Source organism: Callithrix jacchus, chromosome 2 (genome assembly GCF_049354715.1).
Source record: "Callithrix jacchus isolate 240 chromosome 2, calJac240_pri, whole genome shotgun sequence".
NCBI classification, from domain to species: Eukaryota; Metazoa; Chordata; class Mammalia; order Primates; family Cebidae; genus Callithrix; species Callithrix jacchus.
The window spans coordinates 48,279,799-48,306,406 of record NC_133503.1 but is presented as its reverse complement, the minus strand read 5'-3'; the positions used below and the strand labels follow the sequence as shown (position 1 = coordinate 48,306,406).

At 42.6% G+C, this 26,608-nt stretch overlaps 1 protein-coding gene across 17 annotated transcripts in view; it reads right to left on the bottom strand.

Moving 5' to 3' along the window:
• Positions 1–26,237, bottom strand: part of ARHGEF37 (Rho guanine nucleotide exchange factor 37) — a 63,375-nt gene extending 37,138 nt beyond the window's left edge. For 3 of the 17 annotated variants that reach the window (XM_078362689.1, XM_078362755.1, XM_078362763.1), the window contains exons 1-4: positions 26,004–26,237; positions 7,633–7,748; positions 6,390–6,519; positions 1,652–1,848 (exon numbers count right to left, since the gene is read on the bottom strand). In XM_078362689.1, the coding sequence (XP_078218815.1) occupies positions 1,652–1,848; positions 6,390–6,519; positions 7,633–7,746 (441 nt within the window). In that variant the 5' untranslated portion in view covers positions 7,747–7,748; positions 26,004–26,237. Of the gene's footprint in view, positions 1–1,651; positions 1,849–2,468; positions 2,588–6,389; positions 6,520–7,632; positions 7,749–25,916 lie in introns of all 17 variants that reach the window. The other 14 variants (XM_035288325.3, XM_078362767.1, XM_054250674.2 and 11 more) reach the window with 13 other exon arrangements.
• Between the last annotated feature and the right edge of the window lie 371 nt (positions 26,238–26,608).

Below are 26,608 nucleotides of genomic sequence, written 5' to 3'. Positions count from 1 at the left end.
TTGTCTACTTTGGTATTTCATTCATTGAAGAAAGACTAATTTTAAGTCCATTATTTATCTGTCATGACTGGGATATACTGAACTAAATAGAATCTTTGCCCTAATGGAGCTCAAATGTGAGGAGATGCTTGAAATGTAGCAAGCAAGAGCCTGCATGATTTCTGAAACCAGAAAAAGAAAATGTAAAAAGTGAGCACTATAATAGAAACCCTCATAGTGATAATTTCTTCATGTCACCACACTGCAAATAAGACAATTAGAATGCAGGTCATGGCTGGGTGTGGTGGCACGTGCTTGTGATCCTAGCTAATCAGGAGTCTGCCCTGGGAGGCTGAGATGGGAGGATCACTTGAGCCTGGACCAGACTGAGCAATGCAGTGAGACCTCATCTTTTTAAAAAAAAAAAAAAAAGTTTGCCTCCAGGTTTCCTGGGTAATTGGAGTCTCGCCCTGGCCTTTTGGGCTCCTCTGCCTGAAGGTCTGCAGGGGCTGTGGTTGGAAACCGGAAGAGGGGACAGAGCCCAGCCCCTCTCCTGTGGCTGAACAGGCCTCTGTGTCCATGACACCTATCTTCTGGGCCTGGGAGCTGTAGGCATATGTCCTCCCTGCTGGCTCCTCCAGCCCCTGCTGCTTGACACTCTTGGAACTCTTCCCTAAGGAGCCAGTCCCCCAGAGGCCTAGCAGGGAATCCTGTTGTATCTGCACTTTGGGTTTTAGTTTCAAGGCTCCATCAGGTACAGCTTGCATTTCAGGATGTGTGGAATGCTTGAGTGAGGGCTGCCCTGGTTTGTCATAGCTCCACCTTCTTTAGAGGGTGAGGGCTGTTGGAGACCCCCCATCCATGCCACATCAGCTCAGCACTACACATCTCGAGATGATTCCCAAGACAGCTAGTGCCTCCTGGCCTTTCTGCACCAGGCCAAGGGGCACCCCAGAGGACGCTGGGTCCCTTTCCTCTTCTTGGTTGAAGGATCTCTCTATATATGTATGCGTGTCTATAAATATTGTTTATACACACACACACACACACACATATATACATATATATAATAGAGATTTTTTTTTTGAAATTCTGGTAGAAAAGTTAAAAAAAAAAAAAAAAAAAGCAAATGCTATTGATTTATTTCAGGGTGCCCAAAGAGGCCGTAGTCAATTTTTGGTACTAGGAGAGGCACCAAATGCATTTCCTGACTTTTAAGCATTTCCTTGTTGGAAGCCACAGAGAGCCAGGCCAAGTTGCTGACAGTGACTTTGCAGATTGAATAAAGAGAACTTTGAAGGGGAAACAGGAAAAAGAAGAAGAAAAAGAAGGAGAAGGAGGAGGAGAAGAAGAAGAAGAAGAATATAGGTCAGTTCAAGCAATCTATTCCAAACTTGAAACGGGCTTGTTCATTAGCTCACATAGTTCTGCCAGGTGATTATTCTCCCCAGTTAGCTGAGGAATACGCTAAGACTCAGCCTGGAAGGCCTTGCTGGAGGTTGCATGGCCAATGAATGGAAGCACTGGAGTTTCCATCCAGGTCTGTCAGACTTCACAAACACCATGCTTCCTTTCTATCAGGCTTGCCCCAGGAATGGATGGGAAGTCTCAGAAGCTGAGAACCACATTTGCCCCTATAAAGACAGGCTGTGTGTGACCCCACCCAAGTTACCTGCTGGAGGCGGCTCCTGATGTCAGAGGCACAGAGATGGAGCATGTGCAAGTAGGAGACCTCGGTGTCGATGAGCTCCTGGACAGCCAGCCTCTGATGAAGCAGCGATCTGTCCTCAGAGGCCCTGTCTTCCCCGTCCGGACTCCCTGACCTGGAGGATGGCTCGTCCGCTCCATGCTTGGCCATGTCAGCAGGTTCTAGGAAAAGCAAAACCATCCCTACTCACTGAAGATTTACTGGGACATACTGTCTCTAATTCAATGACAATTACTCATCAAGAAGCCTGAAAATATCGTGAGCTGCAAACAGAGTCAAATGAACTGTTTATTAGCATTTGTAGGCAATATCTGAACAATATTGAAAGGTAGGTAACAGCTCTGATAATTCTTGACATTTTAGGTGGTGGCTCACACCTGTAATCCTAGCACTTTGAGAGGCCAAGGTGGGTGGATCATCTGAGGGCCAGAGTTCAAGACCAGCCTGGCCAACATGGTGAAATCCCATCTCTACCAAAAATACCAAAATGGCTGAGCGCGGTGGCTCATGCCTATAATTCCAGCACTTTGGGAGGCTGAGGCGGGCGGATTATGAGGTCAAGAGATCAAGACCATCCTGGCCAATATGGTGAAACCCCATCTCTACTGAAAAATACAAAAATTAGCTGGGAGTGGTGGCGTGCAAGGCTGAGGCAGGAAAATTGCTAGAACCCGGGAGGCAGAGGTTGTAGTGAGCCGAGAGTGCACCACTCCAGCCTAGCGACAGAGCAAGACTCCAACAACAACAACAACAAAAATTAACCAGACATGGTAGCAGGCACCTGTGATCCCAGCTACTTGAGTACACTGCGGCAGGAGAATCACTTGAACCTGGGAGCCAGAGGTTGCTGTGAACCAAGATCATGCCACTGCACTCCAGCCTGGGCGACAGAGCGAGACTCTGTTTCAAAAAATAATAATAATAATTAAAAAAATAAACAATTATTGATATTTTAAATTCATTTCCCAGGATTCAGACAATGTGCTTGCCTGGCTTTTCTTCTATTTCCAATTCAGCTCTTGACCTAGATTTCTTTATCTAGTGCAGCTGAATCTCTTTCACCCTCTCCCAGTGGTCCCCCTACACCCCACCCCACCAGCTACCCCATTCAGGCCTTACTACCCATCTCCTGTACTATTTCCACAGCCTCCAGAGCCCTCCTTCCGAATCCACACTCCTCTCCTGCCACCCCCACACCCGTTCTTCCTGGACATGCTTCCAGTTTAAACTCCCTGAAACGAAGCTTCTGATCACGGCACGGTATGCACTGTAAGACTTTAGTAGCTTCCTGCTGCTCAGTGATCTGATTCCAACCTCATTTCCCCTTCACAGACTGTACTCCAGGCTCCAACTTCATTTCCCCTTCACAGGTTGTACTGCAGCGGAGAGTTGAGTGCTCTTCTCTATACCTGCATTGGCATTTCCTGCTTCTGTACCTGCTGTGCCCCTTCCTGTGTTCCTATCCCCTAACAGTCACCTTTTTAAGGCCGCTCTTAATCCTCCCCTCATTTTCTCACTCCCACCAGCTCCACTTTTCTTCTCTGAAATTCCTACAATCCTTTATCTCTAACTTTTAAAGTATCAACAGGCCGAGAGTGGTGGCTCATGCCTGTAATATCATCATTTTGGGAGGCCAAAGTGGGTGGATCACCTGAGGTCGCGAGTTCAAGACCAGTGTGGCACCACATCTCTACTAAAAATACAAAAATTAGCTGGTCGTGGTGGCACACACCTGTAATCCCAGCTACTTGGGAGGCTGAGGCAAGAGAATCGCTTGAACCCGGGAGGTGGAGGTTGCAGTGAGCTGACATTGTGCCATTGCACTCCATCCTGGGGGACAGAGGAAGACCCCATCTCAAAAAAGTAGTAACAATAATAAAGTGTCAAGGGCAATACCATGGACAAGATCATCTGAAAAACCTTCCTGTCACAAAACACAGGGATGCTAGATCAGCTATAATAAACTCCTTTTAATTGCATGTCAGAGCTTGTAAGAGAGGAAAAGAAATCACTAGGGCCCTCAAACAGGGAATTGAAAACTAGAGTGGGGAGCAGCTGAGCTGATGCAGCTGTGGCCCCAAGTAGAGGGGTGGGCAGGGAAGAGAGCATTTGAAGCTCAGTGAACCAGAGACTTGGGCATGAGTGCCCAGGCAGGAACAGGAGACAAGCTCCTTCACAGGACTGTCCCCTCCCCCAACAAGGACTTCAGTGAAATGGTGGATCAGGAAAAAAAAAAACATGCAGCTGTCTGCACAGAAGATGACAACAGGTCATCCTGGCTTGGGTTCTGGGCGAGGAAAAAAGATCTCTCCTTCATAACACAAATTCATAACAACAGACCTGCCTTCACTGGGTTTAGCTTCAAATCAATGCTACACGTGTGGTCCAAATGGCCCAAAGCTGAGAAATTTACACACAAAGAAATCCTGGATTCTGAGTGGCCATAACAAAAGAAAATGTTTCCAGAAAGACATGCCTTTACCCTAGACCACAGAGAACCATGTCCTGAAGATAAGTTTGGAATCAAAAGTTATAAGAAGGCCCCTGTGAGTACCAGCAGAAATAACAAGAGCAGGAGTAGATCCCAAGAGTATCAGATAACCAACCAGTCAGATACAGGACAAAACAGAAATGGAGAAAGAGGAAAGACACTAGGACAAAAAATAGAGACCTGTATAATGTTTTACAAGTATCATTAGGGCTGGGCACAGTGGCTCATGTCTGTAATCCCAGAATTTTGGGAGGCCAAGGCAAGAGGCTTGCTTGAGACCAGGAGTTCAAGACCAGCCTGGGCAACATAGTGAGACTTTATTTCTACAAAAAAAACTTTTTTTTGTTTTTTGAAATGGAGTTTTGCTCTTGTTACCCAGGCTGGAGTGCAATGGCACAATCTTGGCTCACCGCAACCTCCACTTCCTGGGTTCAAGCAATTCTCCTGCCTCAGCCTCCAGAGTAGCTGGGATTACAGGCAGGAGCCACCATGCCTGGCTAATTTTGTATTTTTAGTAGCGACGGGGGTTTTCCATGTTGGTCAGGCTGGTCTCGAACTCCTGACCTCAGGTGATCCACCCACCTTGGCCTCTCAAAGTGCTGGAATTACAGTCAAGAGCCACCACACCCAGCCAGAAAAAAAAACTTTTTTAAAATTAGTCAGGCATGGTGGCACATGCCTATGGTCCCAGCTACTCAGGAGGCTGAAGTGGGAGGATCACTTGAGTCCAGGAGGTGGAAGTTGTAGTGAGCCAAGATTTCACCACTGCACTTGGGTGACAGAGCGAGACTGTCTCAAAAAAAAAAAAAGTACCAAAATAGAATTCACAGAAATTAAAAATTTGGTCTTTGAAATTAAAAACAGAATAGATTAAACAAACGTTTAGGAAAGAGAACTAGTAAAGGGGCAGATAGGGCTGAAAAAATTATTCAGACTCCTAAACACAGAAAAGCATGGAAAAAATGAGAGAGAATTTAAGGGATATGATTATTGAAAGAAAAAGGTCCATGTAACAAACAGGAGTTCTGATGGCAAGAATGGAAAGAGTGAGGAAAGGCAATATTTGAAGAGATGAGATTAAGAATTATTCAGAATTTAAACATATGTGTACACACACACACACACACACACACACACACACACACACACACATATATATATATATATATATATATATATATATATATATATATATATAAAGACATGAATACTTAGAGCCAGGAAGTGAAAGTCTCAACAGCATAACTTTTTTAAAAATTCCACATCTAAATAAGTTGAGGAAAAATTGTAGAACCTTGAAGGCCTCAAGAATTTATTTCATATGGTCCCATTCTCAGAAAACTACTTGAGAATGTGTTTCACCAAAAAAAGAAGTAAGTCAAGAAAGAGAAAGACATAGGATCACTTCAGACATTCTGCTTCTAAAAAAAATAGAGAGAAGATTCTGCTTCTAAAAGAGAGAGAGACAGAGAGAGAGAGAGAGAGAGAGAGAGAGAGAGAGAGAAAGACATGGGAAACTGTCAATCCCACACTGGAGAAAGGCAAGGGAATCCCCAGGATAGGTGAAAGAAAATCCTAGGGTTGACTGCTGACTCCAGGCAGAGGGCAAACAGTCTGAACTAGAACACTCAAGAAGATTCTAGAATATCTTGAGAGCAGATTTATTGAATTGGTATAGAATTCAGTGTTTAATTAGGTATAACTATACAGGTAATATGTAGAAAATGAAGAAACAAACCAATAAACAAAACCATTATTATAATAACTTTTAAATTTAAAACATTGTGCAAAAACAAACAAAGTATTTCTATTTTGCTACCTGGTAAAAGGATGGTCCATGGGATAATGGGAAATTGGTTTCCCATATAGAAAAATAAGTAAGTACAATCCCACATCATGCCCAAAATAATTTCCAGATGGTTTAAATACCTAAATGTTAAATGTGAAAGTCTTATTTTTAGAAGAAAGCATAGGAAAATATGTTTATGTTCTCCAGATGGGAAGTATTTTTTAAACAAAACACAGAATGTACAAACCCCAACAGAAAAGATTGTAGCCAGGTGTGGTGGCTCACACCTGTAATCCCAGCACCTTGGGAGGCCGAGGCGGTGGATCACCTGATGTCAGGAATTTGAGACCAGCCTGGCCAACATGGTGAAACCCTGTCTCTAGTAAAAATAAAAAAAATTAACTAGGTATGGTAGTGAGCACCTGTGTGAGCACCTGTAATCCCAGCTACTTGGGAGGCTGAGGCAAGAGAATCGCTTGAACCCAGGATTCGGAGGTTATGGTGAGCCGAGATCTCGCCACTGCACTCCAGCCTGAGAGACAGAGTAAGACTCTGAAGCAAAAAAAAAAAAAAAAAAAAAAAAAAAAGGATACAGTAAGATACACAATTGTACCACAACATCCCTCATTTTGCCTTTTCACCTAATTCGCTCCAGTCCCCCATCCCAGCCTAACCCTTGGCAACCACAAATCGGTTCCCCATTTCTATGACGATGTCTTTTCCAGAAATGCATGTAAATGGAACCTTTTAGGATTGGCTTCGTTCAATCAGCATAATTCCCTGGATATTCATGTAAATTGTGGGTATCAATAGTTGTAGTTCCTTCCCTTTTATTGCTGAGTAACTGAGATGCTTTATTTGTTTAAAAAAGTACAAAGGAAACATGTCAAAAATGTTAAAAATAAAAAAAGCTAGGAGGTAAGTACGTGGGTATTTGTTGTTTTGTGCTTTGTTATTTTCTGGATGGCTAAAATACTTCACAATATTTAAAATGGCACGGATCTTATGTAACCTTGTGCTCAGGGTACTCATTTTCCTGGCTAGACACTAAGCTCTTGGAGGCAAGATTCACCTTGTATCATCTTGTATCCTCCTCTGTGCCTCACAATGCTGATGATTATACTATTTGTTACATAAATGGTTCTTGTGGATTTATCAGTAGCTGTTGAAGTTTCTGTCTTAGTCTGAAAGCACTGATCGGAGAGCACATAAATGGGTGTTTGGGGAGGGCAGGGCTGTACAGAGGGCAAAGGGCCCAGAAAGATCCTGGAACTGAGGCACAGCTCTGTTCTAGCTCTGAACACACCCCGTGGTCTGCTGATTTGTCCCTGGCCTGAATTGCAACATTCACTACCTGTGTGCAGCTTCTCTAGAAAGATTCCCACAGAATTTCAGGAAAGCTATTCAGGTTCCACAACTCAAAGCTGTTGCTAAATACATAAAATCATGAGAATCACTGGGTGGGGTAGAAAAGAAAAAAAAGAGAGAGAAATACTTTACAGAGAACTACTAAAGACTTAAAATAGCATTAATTTTCACTAGGGTTAATTGCAATCTAGAAAGTGGGCCTGGTAAAACCTCTCTGTAGCAGCATACATTATCCCTTAAATGATAGCCTGTGTAATAGAAAAAAAACATATTGTTATTTATTTAAAAACATCATACCCAGCCAGTGTGGTGGCTCACGCCTATAATCCCAACACTTTGGGAGGCCAAGGTGGGTGGATCACCTGAGGTCAGGAGTTCAAGACCAGCCTGGGCAACATGGTGAGACCCCATCTCTATAAAAAACAAAACAAAACAAAACAAATTTTAAAAATCAATAAAAACAAACAAAAGAAAAAATCATACCCTTATTTGATCATTACACATTGTATATAGGTATCAAAATATCACATATACTCCCCCAAAATGTACAACTATTATATATCCATCTAAAATGGCATGAAAAATAAACTAATAATTGTTTAAAGAAAAAATATGTTATTCAGCAATAAAAAGAAATGATGTATAATTGACCCCGGAACAACATGGATTTGAACTGCATGGTTCCACTTATACACAGAATTTCTTCTGTCTCTGCCACCCCTGAGACAGCAAGACCAACCCCTCCTCTTCCTCAGCCTACTCAACATAAAGACCATAGGGTGAAGATCTTTACGATGTTCCACTTCCACTTAATAAATAGTAAACACATTTTCTCTTCTCCGTGATTTCTAAAATAAAGTTATTTTCTCTAGCTTACTTAAAGAATATAGTATATAATATATATAACATACAAAATACATGTTAATCAACTGTTTATGTTATCAGTAAGGCTTCCAGTGAACAGTAGGCTATTAGCAGTTAAGTTTTTGGTGACTCAGAAGTTGTAAGTGGATTTTCCACTGTATAGTTTGGTGCCCCAAAACCCATGTTCAAGGACCAACTGTGTTGGTATGTCCTACAACATAAATGAATTTTTTGTTTGTTTGTTTTTTGAGACAGAGTCTCTCGCTCTGTCACCCAGGCTGGAGTGCAGTGGTGCGATCTCTTCTCACTGCAACCTCCGCCTCCCAGGTTCAGGCAATTCTCCTACCTTGATCTCCTGAGTAGCTGGGATTACAGGCATGCACCACCACACCCAGCTAATTTTTGTGTTTTTAGTAGAGACAGGTTTTCACCATGTTAGGCTGGTCTCAAAATACTAACCTTGTGATCTGTCTACCTCATCCTCCCAAAGTGCTGGGATTACAGGCGTGAGCCACCCCGCCTGGCCACATAAGTGAAGCTTAAAAACATGCTTAGTGAAAAAAGGCAATCACAAAAGAACACACATTTTATTATTGCATTTATTTGAAATGACCAGAATAGTCAAATCTATAGAAACAGAAAGACTGGAAATTTCCTTAGTCTGAGGGGATGGAAAATTAGAGATTGGAGTTAAAGGGTGCAAGGTTTTCTGGGAGGTGATGAAAATGTTCTAAACTCATTGTAGTGATAGATGCACACAAGTCTGTGAATACACTAGAAACTACTGATTTGTACACTTTAAATGGGCAAACCATATAATATGAATTATATATCAATAAAGCTGTTAACAGACAGATCCAAGATGGCCAATTAGGAGCATCTCAGGATTGCAGGTCCCAGTGAAACAGCAGAGGGACTGCAGGGAAGTTCACATGGGAGCTGGGTGGAGGCCACAGCAGCTCAGCAAAGCCTCTGCAGGCAGACTGTGACTAGACTGCCTCCTTGTTGGGCAGGGAAGCCCTGAAAAAAGGCAGCAGCATGACAGAAACTTATAAATAAAGCCCCAACTCTGTGGGACAGGGGGGGAAAGGCATTTGTGAGTTCTGCTGCAGTAGACTTAAACGTACCCACCCAGCAGCTCTGAATGAACAATGGAGCTCACAGCTCAGCACTTGAGCTCCTATAAAGGACAGACTGTCTCCTCAAGCAGCTCCCTGACCCCCATATATCCAAAGAGTCACCTGATAAAGGAAAGCTCAGACTGACATCTGGAGGGTATCCTTCTGGGACAAAGATAGCAGAAGAAGAAACTGGCAGCAACCCTTACTGTTCTGAAGCTGCTGCAGGTGATCCCCAGGCAAGCAGGGCCTGGAGTGGACCTCAGCAGTCCTACAGCAGAGAGGCCTGACTGTTAGAAGGAAAACTAAGAAACAGAAAGAAATAACTTCATCATCAACAAACTGGACATCCACTCAGAGACCCAATCTGAAAGTCAACAACTACAAAGACCACAGGTGGATAAATCCACAAAGATGGGAAGAAACCAGCACAAAAAGGGTGAAAACATCCAAAACCAGATCCCTCTCCTCCTGCAAGGGATCACAACTCCTCACCAGCAAGGAAACAAGGCTGGATGGAGAATGAGTGTGATGAATTGACAGAAACAGGCTTCAGAAGATGAGTAATAAAAAACTTCTCTGAACTAAAAGAACACGTTCTAACCCAATGCAAAGAAACTAAGAACCCTGAAAAAAGGTTTGATGAAATGCTAACGAGAGTGGACAATTTAGAGAGGAATATAAGTGAATTGATGGAGCTGAAAAACACAACATGAGAACTTCACAAAGCATACACAAGTTTCAACATCCGAATTGACCAAGCAGAAGAAAGGATATCGGAGGTCGAAGATCAACTCAGTGAAATAAAACAAGAAGGCAAGATTAGAGAAAAAGGGTAAAAAGGAATGAACAAAGTCTCCAAGAAATATGGGACTATATGAAAAGACCTAATCTACGTTCGATAGGTGTACCTGAATGTGACAGAGAGAATGAATCCAAGCTGAAAAATACTCTCCAGGATATTATGCAGGAAAACTTCCCCAACCTAGAAAAGCAGGCCAATATTCAAGTCCAGGATATACAGAGAACACCACAAAGATATTCCTCAAGAAGAGAAACCCCAAGGCACATAATCCTCAGATTCACCACGGGTGAAATGAAGGAGAAAATGCTAAGGGCAGCCAGAGAGAAAGGTCAGGTTACCCACAAAGGGAAGCCCATCAGACTCACAGCAGATCTCTTAGCAGAAACCCTACAAGCCAGAAGAGAGTGGGGGATATTGAACATCCTTAAAGAAAAGAACTTTCAACCCAGAATTTCATATCCAACCAAACTAAGCTTCATAAGTGAAGGAGAAATAAAATCCTTTATGAACAAGCAATTACTCAGAGATTTCATCACCACCAGGCCTGCTTTACAAGAGCTCCTGAAAGAAGCACTAAACATAGAAAGGAACAACCAGTACCAGCCACTCCAAAAACATACCAAATGGTAAAGAGCATTGACACAATAAAGAAACTGCATCAACTAATGGGCAAAACAGCCAGCTAGCATTAAAATGGCAGGATCAAATTCACACATAACAATATTAACCCTAAATGTAAATGAGTTATCAAAAGACACAGACTGGCAAATTGGATAAAAAGTCAAAACTGGGCCAAGCGTGGTGGCTCACTCCTGTGATCCTAGCACTTTGGGAGGCCGAGGTGGGGGGATCACCTGAGGTCAGGAGTTCAAGACTAGCCTGGCCATCATGGTGAAACCCCATCTTAAAAAAAAAAAAAAAGTCAACACCCATCGGTGTGCTGTATCCAGGAAACCCACCTCGCATGCAAGGATACACAAAGGCTCAAAATAAAGGGATGGAGGAAGATTTACCAAGCAAATGGAGGGCAAAAAAAAAGCAGGAGTTGCAATTCTTGTCTCTGATAAAATAGACTTTAAACCAATAAAGATCAAAAGAGACAAAGAAGGACATTACATAATGGTAAAAGGATCAATGCAACAAGAAGAGCTAACGATCCTAAATATATAAGCACCCAATACAGGAGCACCCAGATACATAAAGCAAGTTCTTAATGACTTACAAAGAGATTTAGACTCACACACAGTAATAGTGGGAGACTTTAACACTCCACTGTCAATATTAGACAGATCAACCAGACAGAAAATTAACAAGGATATCCAGGACCTGAACTCAGACCTGGAACAAGCAAACCTAATAGACATTTGCAGAACTCTCCACCCCAAATCCACAGAATATACATTCTTCTCAGTACCACGTCACATCTTCCCTAAAATTGACCACATAATTGGAAGTAAATCACTCCTCAGCAAAAGAACGGAAATCATAACAAACAGTCTCAGACCACAGTGCAATCAAGTTAGAACTCAGAATTCAGAAACTAACTGAGAACTGCACAGCTTCATGAAAACTGAACAACTGAATCTTGAAGGTTGACTGGATAAACAATGAAATGAAGACAGAAGTAAAGATGTTCTTCAAAACCAACGAGAACAAAGACACAACATACCAGAATTTCTGGGACACATTTAAAGCAGTGTTAGATGAAAATATATAGCAATAAATGCCCACATGAAAAGCAAGGAAAGATCTAAAATCAACACCCATCATCAAAATTGAAAGAGCTAGAGAAACAAGATCAAAAAAACTCAAAACCTAGCAGAAGACAAGAAATAACTAAGATCAGAGCAGAACTGAAGGAGATAGAGACACAAAAAACCATTCAAAAACTCAATAAATCCAGGAGCTGGTTTTTTGAAAAGATCAACAAAATAGACAGACCACTAGCCAGATTAATAAAAAAGAAAAAGAAAAATCAAATAGATGCAATAAAAAATGATAAAGCGAACACCACCACAGATTCCACAGAAATACAAACCATCATCAGAGATTATTACAAACAATTCTATGCACATAAACTAGTAAACCTGGAAGAAATGGATGAATTCCTGGACACTTGCATCCTCCCAAGCCTAACCCAGAAAGAAGTCGAAACCCTGAATAGACCAAAAACAAGGGCAGAAGTTGAGGCAGCAATTAAGAGCCTACCACACAAAAAAAGCCCAGGCCCAGATGGGTTCACAGCCGAATTCTACCAGACACACAAAGAGGAGCTGGTACCATTTCTTCTGAAACTATCGCAAACAATCCAAAAAGAGGGAATCCTTTCCAAATCATTTTATGAGACCAACACCATCCTGATACCAAAACCCGGAAGAGACTCAGCAAGAAAAGAAAACTTCAGGCCAATATCCATGATGAACATAGATGCAAAAATTTTCAATAAAATACTGGCAAACCAATTGCAACAGCACATCAAAAAGCTTATCCACCATGATCAAGTAGGCTTCATCCCGGGGATGCAAGGCTGTTTCAACATATGCAAGTCTATAAATATAATTCACCACATAAACAGAACCAAAGACAAAAACTACATGATTATCTCAATTAATGCAGAGAAGGCCTTTGACAAAATTCAACAGCCTTTATGTTAAAAACCCTCAATAAACTAGGTATTGATGGAACATATCTCAAAATAATAAAAGCTATTTACAACAAACCAACAGCCAATATCATACTGAATGGGCAAAAACTGGAAGCATTCCCTTTGAAATCTGGCACTAGGCAAGGATGCCCTCTCTCACCACTCCTATTCAATATAGTATTGGAAGTTCTAGCCAGAGCAATCAGGCAAGAAAAAGAAATAAAGGGCATTCAAATAGGAAAGGAGGAAGTCAAATTGTCTCTATTTGCAGATGACATGATTGTATATTTAGAAGACCCCATCGTCTCAGCCCCCAGAGCAATCAGGCAAGAAAAAGAAATAAAGGGCATTCAAATAGGAAAGGAGGAAGTCAAATTGTCTCTATTTGCAGATGACATGATTGTATATTTAGAAGACCCCATTGTCACAGCCCAAAATCTCCTAAAACTGATAAGCAACTTCAGCAAAGTCTCAGGATACAAAATCAATGTGCAAAACCCACAAGCATTCCTATACACCAATAACAGACTTAAAGAGAGCCAAATCAAGAACAAACTGCCATTCACAATCACTACAAAGAGAATAAAATACCTAGGAATACAACTAACAAAGAACGTAAAGGACCTCTTCAAGGAGAACTACAAACCACTGCTCAATGAAATAAGAGAGGACACAAACAGATGGAGAAACATTCCATGTTCATGGTTAGGAAGAATCAATATCATGAAAATGGCCATACTGCCCAAAGTAATTTACAGATTCAACGCTATCTCCATCAATCTACCAATGACCTTCTTCACAGAACTGGAAAAAACCACCTTAAACTTCATATGGAACTAAAAGAGAGCCTGCATAGCCAAGTCAATTCTAAGCAGAAAGAACAAATCTGGATGCCTTACACTACCAGACTTCAAACTATACTACAAGGCTACAGCAATCAAAACAGCATGGTACTGATACCAAAACAGAGATCTAGACCAATGGAACTGATCAGAGGCCTTGGAGGCAATGCTACACATCTACAACCATCTGATCTTTGACAAACCTGACAAAAACAATCAATGGGGAAAGCATTCCCTGTTTAATAAATGGTGTTGGTTAAACTGGCTAGCCATGTGCAGAAAGCAGAAACTGGACCCCTTCCTGACACCTTACACTGAAATTAACTCCAGATGGATTAAAGACTTAAACATAAGATCCAACACCATAAATATCCTAGAAGAAAATCTAGGCAAAACCATTCAGGACATAGGCATAGGCAAGGACTTCATGACCAAAACACCAAAAGCATTGGCAACAAAAGCCAAAATAGACAAATGGGACCTAATCAAACTCCACAACTTCTGCACAGCAAAAGAAACAGTCATTAGAGTGAATCAGCAACCAACAGAATGGGAAAAATTTTTTGCAATCTACCCATCTGACAAAGGGCTAATATCCAGAATCTACAAAGAACTAAAACAGATTTACAAGAAAAAAACAAACAAGCCCATTCAAAAGTGGGTGAAGGATATGAAGAGACACTTTACAAAAGACATAGATGAGGCCAACAAACATATGAAAAAATGCTCATCATTACTGATCATTAGAGAAATGCAAATCAAAACTACATTGAGATACCATCTCACGCCAGTTAGAATGGTGATCATTAAAAAATCTGGAGACAACAGATGCTGCAGAAGATGTGGAGAAATAGGAACGCTTTTACACTGTTGGTGGGAGTGTAAATTTGTTCAACCATTGTGGAAGACAGTGTGGCGATTCCTCAAGGACCCAGAAATAGAAATTCCATTTGACCCAGCAATCTCATTATTGGGTATATATCCAAAGGATTATAAATTGTTCTACTAGAAGGACCCATGCACACGAATGTTCACTGCAGCACTGTTTATAATAGCAAAGACCTGGAACCAACCCAAATGCCCATCAATGACAGACTGGACAGGGAAAATGTGGCACATATACACCCTGGAATACTATGCAGCCATAAAAAATGATGAGTTCGTGTCCTTCGTAGGGACATGGATGAACCTGGAAACCATCATTCTCAGCAAACTGACACAGAACAGAAAATCAAACACCACATGTTCTCACTCATAGGTGGGTGTTGAACAATGAGAATACATGGACACAGGGAGGGGAGCATCACACACTGGGGTCTGTTGGGGGGAAATAGGGGAGGGACAGTCGGGGGTGGGGAGTTGGGGAGAGATAGCATGGAGAGAAATGCCAGATATAGGTGAAGGGGAGGAAGGCAGCAAATCACACTGTCATATGTGTACCTATGCAACAATCTTGCATATTCTTCACATGTACCCCAAAACCTAAAATGCAATAAAAAATTTTAAAAATTAAAAAAATCAAAAAAAATTTAAAATTAAAAAAAAAGCTATTACCAAAACAATATTATAGAATATCAAATCCTGGCAAGAATGTGGAGAAACTGGATCTCTCCTACACTGCTGGTGAAAATGTAAAATGCCTGAGTGCAGTGGCTCATGCCTGTAATCCCAGCACATTGGGAGGCTGGGAAGGGCAGATCACCTAAGGTCAAGAGTTCAAGACCAGCCTGACCAACATGGCAAAACCCCATCTCTACTAAAAATATAAAAATTAGCCAGCCATAGTGGTGAGCGCCAGTAATCCCAGCTACTCAGGAGGCAGGAGAATAGCTTGAACCCGGGAGGAGAAGGTTGCGGTGAGATTGTGCCACTACACTCCTGCCTGGATAACAGAGGTAGACTCCACCTCAAAAAAAAAAGTAAAATGGTACAGCCACCCTGGAAAATAGTTTGTCAGTTTCTTCAAAAATAAAACATACACTTTCTGTACAACTCAACAATTGCACATCTGAACATTTAACTCACAGTAAGAGATCTTATGTATAAAACCTGTACATAAGTGTTCATAGAAGCTTTACTTGTAACAAACATTTAAAAACTGGAAACAGGCCAGGCACTGTGGCTCATGCTTGTAACCCCAGCATTTTGGGAGGCCAAGGCAGGCAGATCACAAGGTCAAGAGATCAAGACCATCCTGGTAAACATGGTGAAACACCATCTCTACTAAAAGTACAAAAAATTAGCTGGGTGTGGTAGTGTGTACCTGTAGTCCCAGCTACTTGGGAGGCTGAGGCAAGAGAATTGCTTGAACCTGGGAGGGAGAGGTTGCATGAGCCGAGATCGTGCCACTGAACTCCAGCCTGACAACAGAGCATACTCCATCTCAAAAAAAAACTGGAAACAGTCAAAATTTCCTTTAATAGATGAATGGTTAAACAAACAGTGGTACATCCATACCACTGAATACTCAGAAATAAAAGGGTACCATCTACTGATACAGTAAACAACTTGGATGGTTCTCCAGGGCATGAGGCTGTGTGGAAAAAAAAAAAGCCAATTTTTAATGTTCACATACTGCGTGATTCCATTCAATAACAAAGAAAATTGTAGAAAGAGAGACCAGATTAGTGGCTACGTGGTTAGAGATGGGGATGGACAGCAGGTGGGTGTGACTTATAAAAGAATAGCAACAAAGAGAACTTTGTGGTGACAGAAAATTCCGTAATTTAATTGACATGGTGACTACACAAATCTGCATATGATAAAATGGAACAGAACAATCAAACACAAACACACATATTATACCAATGCCCATTTCCTGGTTTGATGTTGTGCTATATTTAAGTAAGATGCAACGATTGGCAAAACATGGGTGAACAGTACAGAGGACCACCCTGTGCTATTGTTGCAACCTCACCTTGATCTATAATTATTTCGAAATAAAAATTTCAAAATATTATACAGATGCTCTTCGACTTACAATGAGGTTATGTCCTGATAAACCCATTATAAGTTGAAAATTGCCTAAGTAAAAAATGCATGTAATATATCTGAAACCTAGTGAACATCACAGCTTAGATAACTTTAAACGTGCTTAGAACACTTACGTTAGCCTACAGTTGCCCAAAATCATCCAATACAAAATCTGTTTTATAATAAAGTGTGGAATATCTTAACTAATTTATTGTAAGTGAAAAATAGAATGGTTATATGGGTACCTCAAAGTATGGTGTCTACTGAATGTGTATCACTTTTACACCATCATACAGTCAAAAATTCATTAAGTCTAACCATTGTAAGTTGAGGACTGTCTGTATAGCTTAAGTTATCCACTATCTTTGCAATACTCTCAGGACAAATGCAGCTTAAAAGCCTGGGAGAAGTCAGGCAAATGGTCTCACATCTATTGTCCCAGCTACTCAGGAAGCTAAAGAGGGAGGATCACTTGAGTCTAGGAGTTCAAGGCTGCAGTGAGCTATAAGGACACTACCGTACTCCAGCCTGGGCAACAGAGAGAGATCCCATCTCTTAAAAAAAGACAAAAGCCACAGCTGGGCACAGTGGCTTACACCTCTAATCCCAGCACTTTGGGAGGCTGAGGTGGATGGATCACCTAAAGTCAGGAGTTTGAGACCAGCCCAACCAACATAGTGAAACCCCATCTGTACTAAAAATACAAAAAAATTAGCCAGGTGTGGTAGCATGCACCGGTAATCCCAGCTACTCAGAAGGCTGAGGTAGGAGAATTGCTTGAATCCAGGAGGCGAAGGTTGTGGTGAGACGAGATTGCACCATTGCACTCCAGCCTGGGCAACAAGAGTGAAACTCCATCTCAAAAAAAAAAAAAAAAAGACAAAAGCCTAGCAGAGCAAGCTAGGTACCTTCTTCTGTTTTCCGTCCTTTCCCATCCTGGTAAGGAGACTTGTCTCAGAGAACACACTTAGGAAAACATACCTTTCCTTAAGGCAAGTCAGGTCACTGGACAGCACTAGAAAAAGAATCTGCACAGTCCAGTCCATGGTCAATCCTGAGATATTCTTGATGCCTTGTGATAGATAATAAAGAACTAAAATAAGGCCTGGTACAGTGGCTCATGCCTGTAATCCCAGCACTTTGGGAGGCCAAGGTGGGAGTATCACTTGAGGCAAGAGGTTCATGACCAGCTTTGGCAATGTAGCAAAACCCCAATCTCCACAAAAACAAAACAAAACAAAAGCCAGGTATGGTGGCGCATGCCTGTGATTATAGTCATGAGCCATCACGCCCAGCCTGTGGTCCTAGCTCCTTAGGAGGCTGAGGCAGGAGGATTGTTCTAAGCCCCGAAGAGTGAGGCCACAGAGAGCCATGCACTCTACGGCCATGATTGTGCCACTGCAGTCTGAGCATCAGAGAAAGACACTACCTAAAAAAAAAAAAAAAAATTAAAATCAGGCTGGCACATACTTGGTGCTCAAAAAAAATATATATGGAGAAGCCAGGCATAGTGGTTCATGCCTATAATCCCAGAACTTTGGGAGGATGAGGCAGGAGGATCACTTTAGCTCAGAAGCTCGAGACCACACATGTTGCTCGGGGCAACATGATGAAACCCTATCTCTACAAAAATAAAAAATTTAGCTGGGTGTGGTGATGCACATCTGTAGTCCCAGCCACCCTGAAGTCTGAGGTTAGAGCCATTCTCCAACTGGGAGGTGGAGGTTGCAGTGAGCCAGGATCACACAACTGCACTCCAGCCTTGGCAACAGAGCAAGAGCCTATCTCAATTAAAAAAAATGAAAGTTGAATGTTCTTCAGTTAATACTTATGTAGCAAGCTACTGCTTCTGGCTCAAGAATAAAATAAAACTGAGTTAATTATCTTCTCTCTCTTCTCTTCTGTTCACACACGGCACAGAGGGATTTGGGCACTCACACATTCATTCAACAAGTATTTGGAACAGCTACTACATGCCAAGTATTTTGCAGGATTCTGGAAATATGAAGATGGGGAAAATGCGAGGCTACAATTAGGATAAGGTATTTAAAATATCTGGTTATTTGTTCCAGGTTTCACTCCACTAAAAGCAGAGGAACTATTTAAATTAAAACATGATGTAGGTTGGGCACAGTGGAGCACACCTGTAATCCCAACACTTTGTGAGGCTAAATTGGGAGGATTGCTTGAGCTCTGGAGTTGGAGATCAGCCTGGGAAACACAGTGAGACCCCATCTCTATTAAAAATCATTTTTTTAATTAGCCAGGCAGCTGGGCATGGTGGCTCACACCTATAATCCCAGCACTTTGGGAGGCCAAGGCAGGAGGATCACCTGAGATCAGGAGTTCAAGACCAGCCTGGCCAACATGGTGAAACCCTGTTTCTACTAAAAATACAAAAATTAGTTGGATGCGATGGCAGGCACCTGTAATCCCAGCTACTCAGGAGGCTGAGGCAGGAGAATTGCTTGAACCTGGGAGGTGAAGGTTGCAGTGAGCCGAGGTCGTGCCACTGCACTCCAGCCCAAGCAACAAGAGTGAAACTGTCTCAAAAAGAAAAACAAAAAAAGAGCCAGGCATGGTGGTGCATGCCTGTAGTCTCAGCTACTTGGGAGGCTGAGGTAAGAGGATTGCTTGAGCTCAGAAAGTTGAGGCTACAGTGAGCAGTAATCATGCCACTGTACTCTGGCCTGGACAACAGAGTGAGACCCTGTCTTACTAATTAATAATTAATTAAACATTATGCATCAATTAAAAACACAACACTACTTTTAAAAAATAATACAGACATCCTGATTATTTAATCCCTTTCAAGAGAGAAAAAGTAGCAAAAGGAAACAATACTCCAAACCTAATTTTTTTTTTTTTTTTTTTAAGAGACAAGAGCTCACTCTGTTACCCAGGGCTGGAATACAATGTTATACTCCTGGGCTCGAGCAATCCTCTCATATAGCTGGGACTACAGGCATGTTCCACTATGCCCAGCTAATTTTCTAATTTTTTGTAGAGACAGGGTCTCACTTGTTGCCCAGGCTGATCTCTAACTCTTGGCCTCAAGTGATCCTCTCATCTTGGCCTCCCAGTGCACTGGGATTACAGGCAAAAGCCACTGAGCCTGACTTTGTTTTGACCAATTAGGGGAACCGAATGGAGAAATGACTCTAAGCAGACCCCTGGGGAAAGTGAAACTATCAAGTGAAAGTTATTTCAGAAGATAAAATGTCAGGGAAGGGAAAGTTGAGCATCCATCAGCTGCCCACCCAAGGCTTTAAAGGGGAGCCATTTTATATATATTTTAAATCTTTTTGTTTGTTTGTTTTGCTTTCCCTTTCTTACTCCAGGGAGAAGCCAATTTAAACATTTAAGGAAGAGGAGAAAAGGAAAACCGTCTGGTCTCAGACTCCAGGAATGGTTCACAGAAAGCCGTCAAAAGTGAAGCTCAGACATCATGAGAGCAAAGGACCCTATTGAAGAATAAAGGGGCTGGGCATGGTGGCTTACGCCCATAATCCCAGCACTTTGGAAGGTCAGGCAGGCGGATTATGTGAAGAATTCAAGACCAGCCTGGCCAACATAGCAAAACCCTGTCTCTACTGAAAAATATAAAACTTAGCCAGGTGTGATAGCACACACTTGTAATCAATCCCATCTACTTGGGTGGCTGAGACCCAAGAATTGCTAGAACCTTAGAGGCAGAGGTTGCTGTGAGCTGAGATCATGCCATTACACTCCAGCCTGGGTGACAGAGCAAGACTCTGTCTCAAAAAAAAAAAAAAAAAAAAAAGAATAAAAGGAGGAAAGGAGGGAACACCTACAGAAATAAGAATGTGCACATAGGGACTCTGGCTACTGAGCCTTGTTTATAAAGATAGACACCATAGGGCTGGACGCGGTGGCTCACGCCTATAATCCCAGCACTTTGGGAGGCCGAGGCAGGTGGATCACAAGGTCAAGAGATCGAGACCATCCTGGTCAACATGGTGAAACCCCGTCTCTACTAAAAATACAAAAATTAGCTGGGCATGGTGGTGTGCACCTGTAGTCCCAGCTACTCAGGAGGCTGAGGCAGGAGAATTGCTTGAACCCAGGAGGCGGTGAGCCGAGATCCCGCCATTGCACTCCAGCCTGGGTAACAAGAGCGAAACTCCGTCTCAAAAAAGTAAAATAAAATAAAATAAAGATAGACACCATAGTCATAAGGGAGGATCCTGTACAGAGCTTCCAGAACTCTAAACCCCCAAAAGAGCTGGAATCAACAAAATTATAAGGATGACTTCCAAAGTCCCATCCCTATTATCACTACGAAGCGTATTTTAAGACTGATGTGGCCGGGCGCAGTGGCTCAAGCCTGTAATCCCAGCACTTTGGGAGGCCAAGGCGGGTGGATTACGAGGTCAAGAGATCGAGACCATCCTGGTCAACATGGTGAAACCCCGTATCTACTAAAAATACAAAAAAAAAATTAGCTGGGCATGGTGGCGTGTGCCTGTAATCCCAGGTACTCAGGAGGCTGAGGCAGGAGAATTGCCTGAACCCAGTAGGCGGAGGTTGCAGTGAGCCTTGATCGCGCCATTGCACTCCAGCCTGGGTAATAAAAGCGAAACTTCGTCTCAAAAAAAAAAAAAAAAAAATGTTCAGAAAAAGTAAGAGAGAAGCACACTATTTAGTGACAGTGCTTTCCTCTTCTTGTTCTAGAGATTGATAGTGAGAAGCATGGTGAAGGTTAGGAGCCCAGACCCTGGAGCCAGAACAACCTGATTTCAAATGCTGATTCTGCAATCCATTAGCTGGCTTTCCTGGGATATTTATGTAACCGTTCTCACAAGATTGTTGTAAGATTTCTTAAGATAATCCAAGTAAAATATTAATAGAGTTCCTGGTACATGATAAACTCTCACTAAGAGTAGCCATGGTCTTCTGTTTCTATTATTGTTAAATTGGAAAGGGTAGCATTACCATCGATCAGATGTATGAAGTTGCCTAAAGACATGTGCCTGATCTAGATGCATCATATTAGAGCAGGTGCCATGAACAGCTAATCATGATAATAAGAACTATATACCAGAGCCTTACTGAGAATAAGGCTAATACCATAGAAATAGAACTGAGAGACTGACAGAGAAACTGAAATGATGGCATGATTCATTTCAACCATGACAGAGACAGATTCTTTTTCTTACATAAGCAAATACATTTTTTTCTTTTTATTTTTTATTATTTTTTTCTTCAATATTTCCAGCTGAAAGCAAATACATTTTTATTCCTCACCCCCCTTTTATCTAAGTCACTCTGAGCTAGGTTTCTGTCACTTGAGTAAAACAAATGGTTTGTTACCCCTTAGGAAGGGAAACAGAGATCACTTGGAGTCAGCAGAGGTTAATTTAATAAAAACCAGTCAAGCTGGGCGCAGTGGCTAACACCTATAATCCCAGCACTTTGGGAGGCTGAGGCGGGCAGATCACAAGGTCAGGAGTTTGAGACCATCCCAGCCAATATAGTGAAACTACATTTCTACTAAAAATACAAAAATTAACCAGGTGTGGTGGTGCTTGCCTGTAATGCCAGCTACTCAGGAGGCTGAGGTAGGAGAATCTCTTGAACTGAGGAGGCAGAGGTTTCAGTGAGCCAAGATCATGCAATTGCACTCCAGCCTGGACGACAGAGAGAGACTCCGTCTCAAAAAAACAAAAGGTCATGCCAGATTTTACTGACTGTCAACTAGATCAGTAAATCAAAGGAATACTGTAGTCCAGTGTATCTCAACCAGGAAGCTGTTGTCAGTCTCTTGTGACGTACTTACACATGGAATAACAGGCAGTGGTGGAGGCTGGCATAGAGAGCAGTGATAGGACATGAATAGGGACTACAAACTGATAAAACTACTAATTTCAAAGAGTATTGATCAGTGTCCACCTTTGGGCTCTGTTTTGTTTTATTAAAGATATCCATTAATTTGTACTTTCCATCTCTAAGACCTTCTGGGTCTAAACCTCCACCATCTTTCTCCCGGACTGGTACACCAGCTTCCTGACTGGATCCACAACATCAGAGTGGAGTGGTCTTTCAAAAAGATAAAACTGGGCTGGGCTTCGTGGATCACATCTGTAATCCCAGCAATTTGGGAGGCCGAGGCAGACGAATCACCTGAGGTCAGGAGTTTTGAGACCAGCCTGGCCAACATGACAGAACCCCATCTCTACTAAAAATAAAAATAAAAGAGCCAGACATGTTGGTGCATGACTGTAGTCCCAGTTTGGGAGGCTGAGGCAGGAGAATTGCTTGAATCTGGGAGGCGGAAGTTGCAGTGAGTGGAGGCTCCATCTCAAAAGAAAAAAGAAAAATAGAAACATATGAAGAGTTCATAGTCAAATTACAAAAAAAAATTCTAATATTTTAGAAACTACTGTGAAACAAAATAGAGCCACAGAACCAAGAAAGGAAGGAATTTTCCAAGTCACATGCTTACAGAAAAGGACTTCTCTGGGTTGAGAAATAAATGATTAGAAAGGAGGTGGAAAGACAGCAATGGACATCCCCTCGCCCCATACACACAGACATACACATTCTGCCTCTCTTTTCTGGAGGAAAAACTCCCTTTTATAAATACATGGAAAGGAATGTAACCCACCAGACAGGTGATATGTGCCTTAACCCAAATCACATACCAGCTATCTGCCCTTAGCCATATTTCCCCAGCTCTATTTGGAAGGAGACAACACAGTATTTTTTGTTTGTTTATTTGTTTTTTTTGTTTTTGAGACAGAATCGTGCTCTGTCGTCCAGTCTGCAGTGCAGTGGCATGATCTCGGCTTACTGCAACCTTTGCCTCCTGGATTCTCAAGCAATTCTCCCACCTCAGCCTCCTGAATAGCTGGGACTACAGGTGCACGCCACCATGCCTGGCTAACTTTTGTATTTTTAGTAGAGAAGGGGTTTCACCATGTTGGCCAGGCTGGTCTTGAACTCCTGACCTCATGATCCACCTGCCTCAGCCTCCCGAAGTGGCTGGGATTACAGGTGTGAGCCACCAAACCTGGCCCTACACAGTATTTTATTTAAAAGCAGTTATTTGTATAGATGAGTGGGCCTGCCCAGGCTCTGTCCTCTCATGTTTGGATCCATAGATTTAAAGTTCTTAAGCTTTCTGGAACTAGGGAATTAAGAAAATAATAACAATAATTAGAATTATAAAATCCACTGGGCACAGTGGCTCATGCCTGTAACCCCAGCACATTGGCAGGCTGAGGTGGGAGGATCACTGGCATCCAGGAGTTCATGACCAGCCTGGGCAAAATAGCAAGACCCTGTCTCTACAAAAAGTTAAAAAAAAATAGCCAGGTGTGGTGGCGTATGCCTGTAACCCCAGCTACTCAGAAGGCTGAGGCAGGAGGATTGCTTAAACCTGAGTGGTTGATTTCACCACTGCACTCAGCCTGGGCAGCAGAGCAACAAGACCCTGTTTCTAAATAAACAAACAAATAAATAAATTCTTAAGCCCATCAATAAACAATCAATAAGCTTTGGACAGTCAAGCTCTACAAATGCCATTTTGCTTCTGTTATAGCACATGAAAACACACTCCCTGCTTCATTAGTTAAATAAAAAGCCATTTATTTGATCTAGGGCAGAATCAGCCAAGTCACTGTTTACCACAGTAATCTGCTGATCCAAGAGGGATGTAAGCCAACTGCCAGCAATTCCTGTTCCCTGGCAGATATTCAGCTGAAGCTCTATTGCTGGGCAAGAGTGGGTGCTGCCCAGGTCCCAGTTTATGTCCTCTTTCCTCTCATTTAAAAACAAACTCTATAGGTGCTGACTCTGTTTGAGAGAGGCAAGTGAAAGCCAATAAACGGTCCTTGTTACAGTATCTGGTAGTTTCTACTTTCAGCTTTTGACTTGGAGTCAAATATCGAGGGTAGTGCCTTGCTGCACCCTTATTTAGGACACTATCACAAACGTATGTGGTGTGGTTTGTAAATCATAATAGGGCTGACTTTATTTTTTCATGTTTATAATTTTTTAAATTGTGTTTTATTTCAGATACAGCCCAATTTCTCCCAAGTCATCCCCCTTTCCTAATTAGCACAGCTTTGATTCACTGGGTTTTGTGTGTCATCACTTTTTTAAATTAATGCATAATAGATGTACACAGTTTCAGGGTACATGTGATAATGTAATATATTTATAAAGATCAAATCCGTTTACCTGGGGTAGCTATCACTTTAAATATTTGTCTTTTCTTTATGCTAGAACCATTCAAATTATTCTCTTCTAGCTATTTCGAAATATACAATAGATTATTGTAAACTATAGTCACCCTACAATCATCAGCACTTTTATTGAGCATCTTTTATGTCAGGCACTGGCCTTTACGCTCATTCTTAAGTCTGACAACAACCTGGAGGATGAAACAGACACTCTTATCTCCAGTCTACACACAAAACTGGGCCTTGAAGAAGTTAAATTATGCTTCCTGGATCACACAGCTAGCTGTCTGGATGCACAGCAGGTACTCCTCCATCAGCTGCCTCCCTTCAAAAAACCAAAGAAAGTGCTCTGAAACCAAGCTGCCCGAGTGCCCCGCCTGCAGGCATTCCTTGCAGCAGGAATTCGTGTCAAATCTCAAACTGCGCGCAAGGCTTTGTGTGAACCCTTCCACAGCGAGTGGACACAGATCTCTAAGGGGTCAGGGATCCCTAGCAGGTTAAGAACCAGTGCTTTTACAGAAACAGCAAAAAAAAAAAAAAAGAAAGAAAAGAAAAGAAAAAAGAACCAGTGCCTTGGCAGGCTGTCTGCTTCCCCACTCCCCCCTGTAAGTTTCCAGCGTTCAGGAGCCCGCTGTTCTGACTTCTAGTCGCAGCTTTGGCACCACTTTTCTGAGGGCCCTTAGCCAAGTCACCTCACCTACGGATCACGGATTTCTGTTCTCTTTTTTCCCGGCCTTGACTGTCTATTCGTAATTATATTTTTCTTGGCAAGGATTCTTTACCATTGTTTGTATTTTTCCATTGTTATAATGTATGGATTCTTACTAACAGCTGTCTCAAATCCTACACGGAAGAAGGCAGACAGAAACAGGAATCGAGAATAATAATGTTTTTCCTTCAGCGCTGCCTTGGAAAGAAATTTTTAAAAATAAAAAATAAAAATAAAAGGGAATAATAATTTTTTTCCAAGCCAGCTTACCTACCTGGGCCTCAGTTTCCCACCTGGAAAACGACTAGGTCAGGCCACATGGATCAGGTAGCTTACATTCCCATAAGGCTAAAGACACAAAGCTAGCTACCAAGCAAGTTGGGAGGTCGCCGCATCCTGCCTTTCTGTTTTCCACCTACCTTTTCTGATCCTCCCAGCAGCTGTTTCCTGCACCCCTCCCAGGCCCCATCCTGCCTGACCAGGCCCCAATCGCCAGGCGGACTCACCCGCGCGCGCAAGGTGCCTGCGGGCGCTCAAGCACGGAGCCGGTCGCCACCCTCCCCGCACCCGCGCCGCTCCGGGCGGCTGTGCCCACCGAGGGCAAGGGCGGGCGCGGCTGTGCCCACGCTGCTGTTTGCGCGCGTGCGTGCGCCGCGAGGGGTGGCTGGTCTCCAGCCTTTGTTAATTGTCTCTGGAGCCAGGTTGTTTTCTGTTCGCTGGTCCCGGAGTCAGCCCCGGCCGGCTTGGAGCCTTGCCCTGGCTGGCAGCCAACCCGAAGCATTGCGGGCGGGGTTTAGCGAAGTGCTGGCACCCACCCTCTCGCGGCCTCTCATTAAGCCACCTTCTCCCCGGGCTCGTCACCCCGAAAACAGGAGCCGGCACTTAGGCCATGCGGTGGGAATGCTGACCCCGGTATCACTGGATACTTATGTTCCTATCTGAATTACCAAACTTTAGGGTTGGGCCTCGATTTAATTCTGAGTGTTGGCTGCCGAGAAGCCCTTAGTTCTTGTCCCAGCTCTCCTGGGAGCCCTGCGCAACCTTAGCCAAATCGGCAGTCTCTTCCCTGACAAAACGGCGTTGGTCCATTCTTTCACTCCATTGGGAGCAA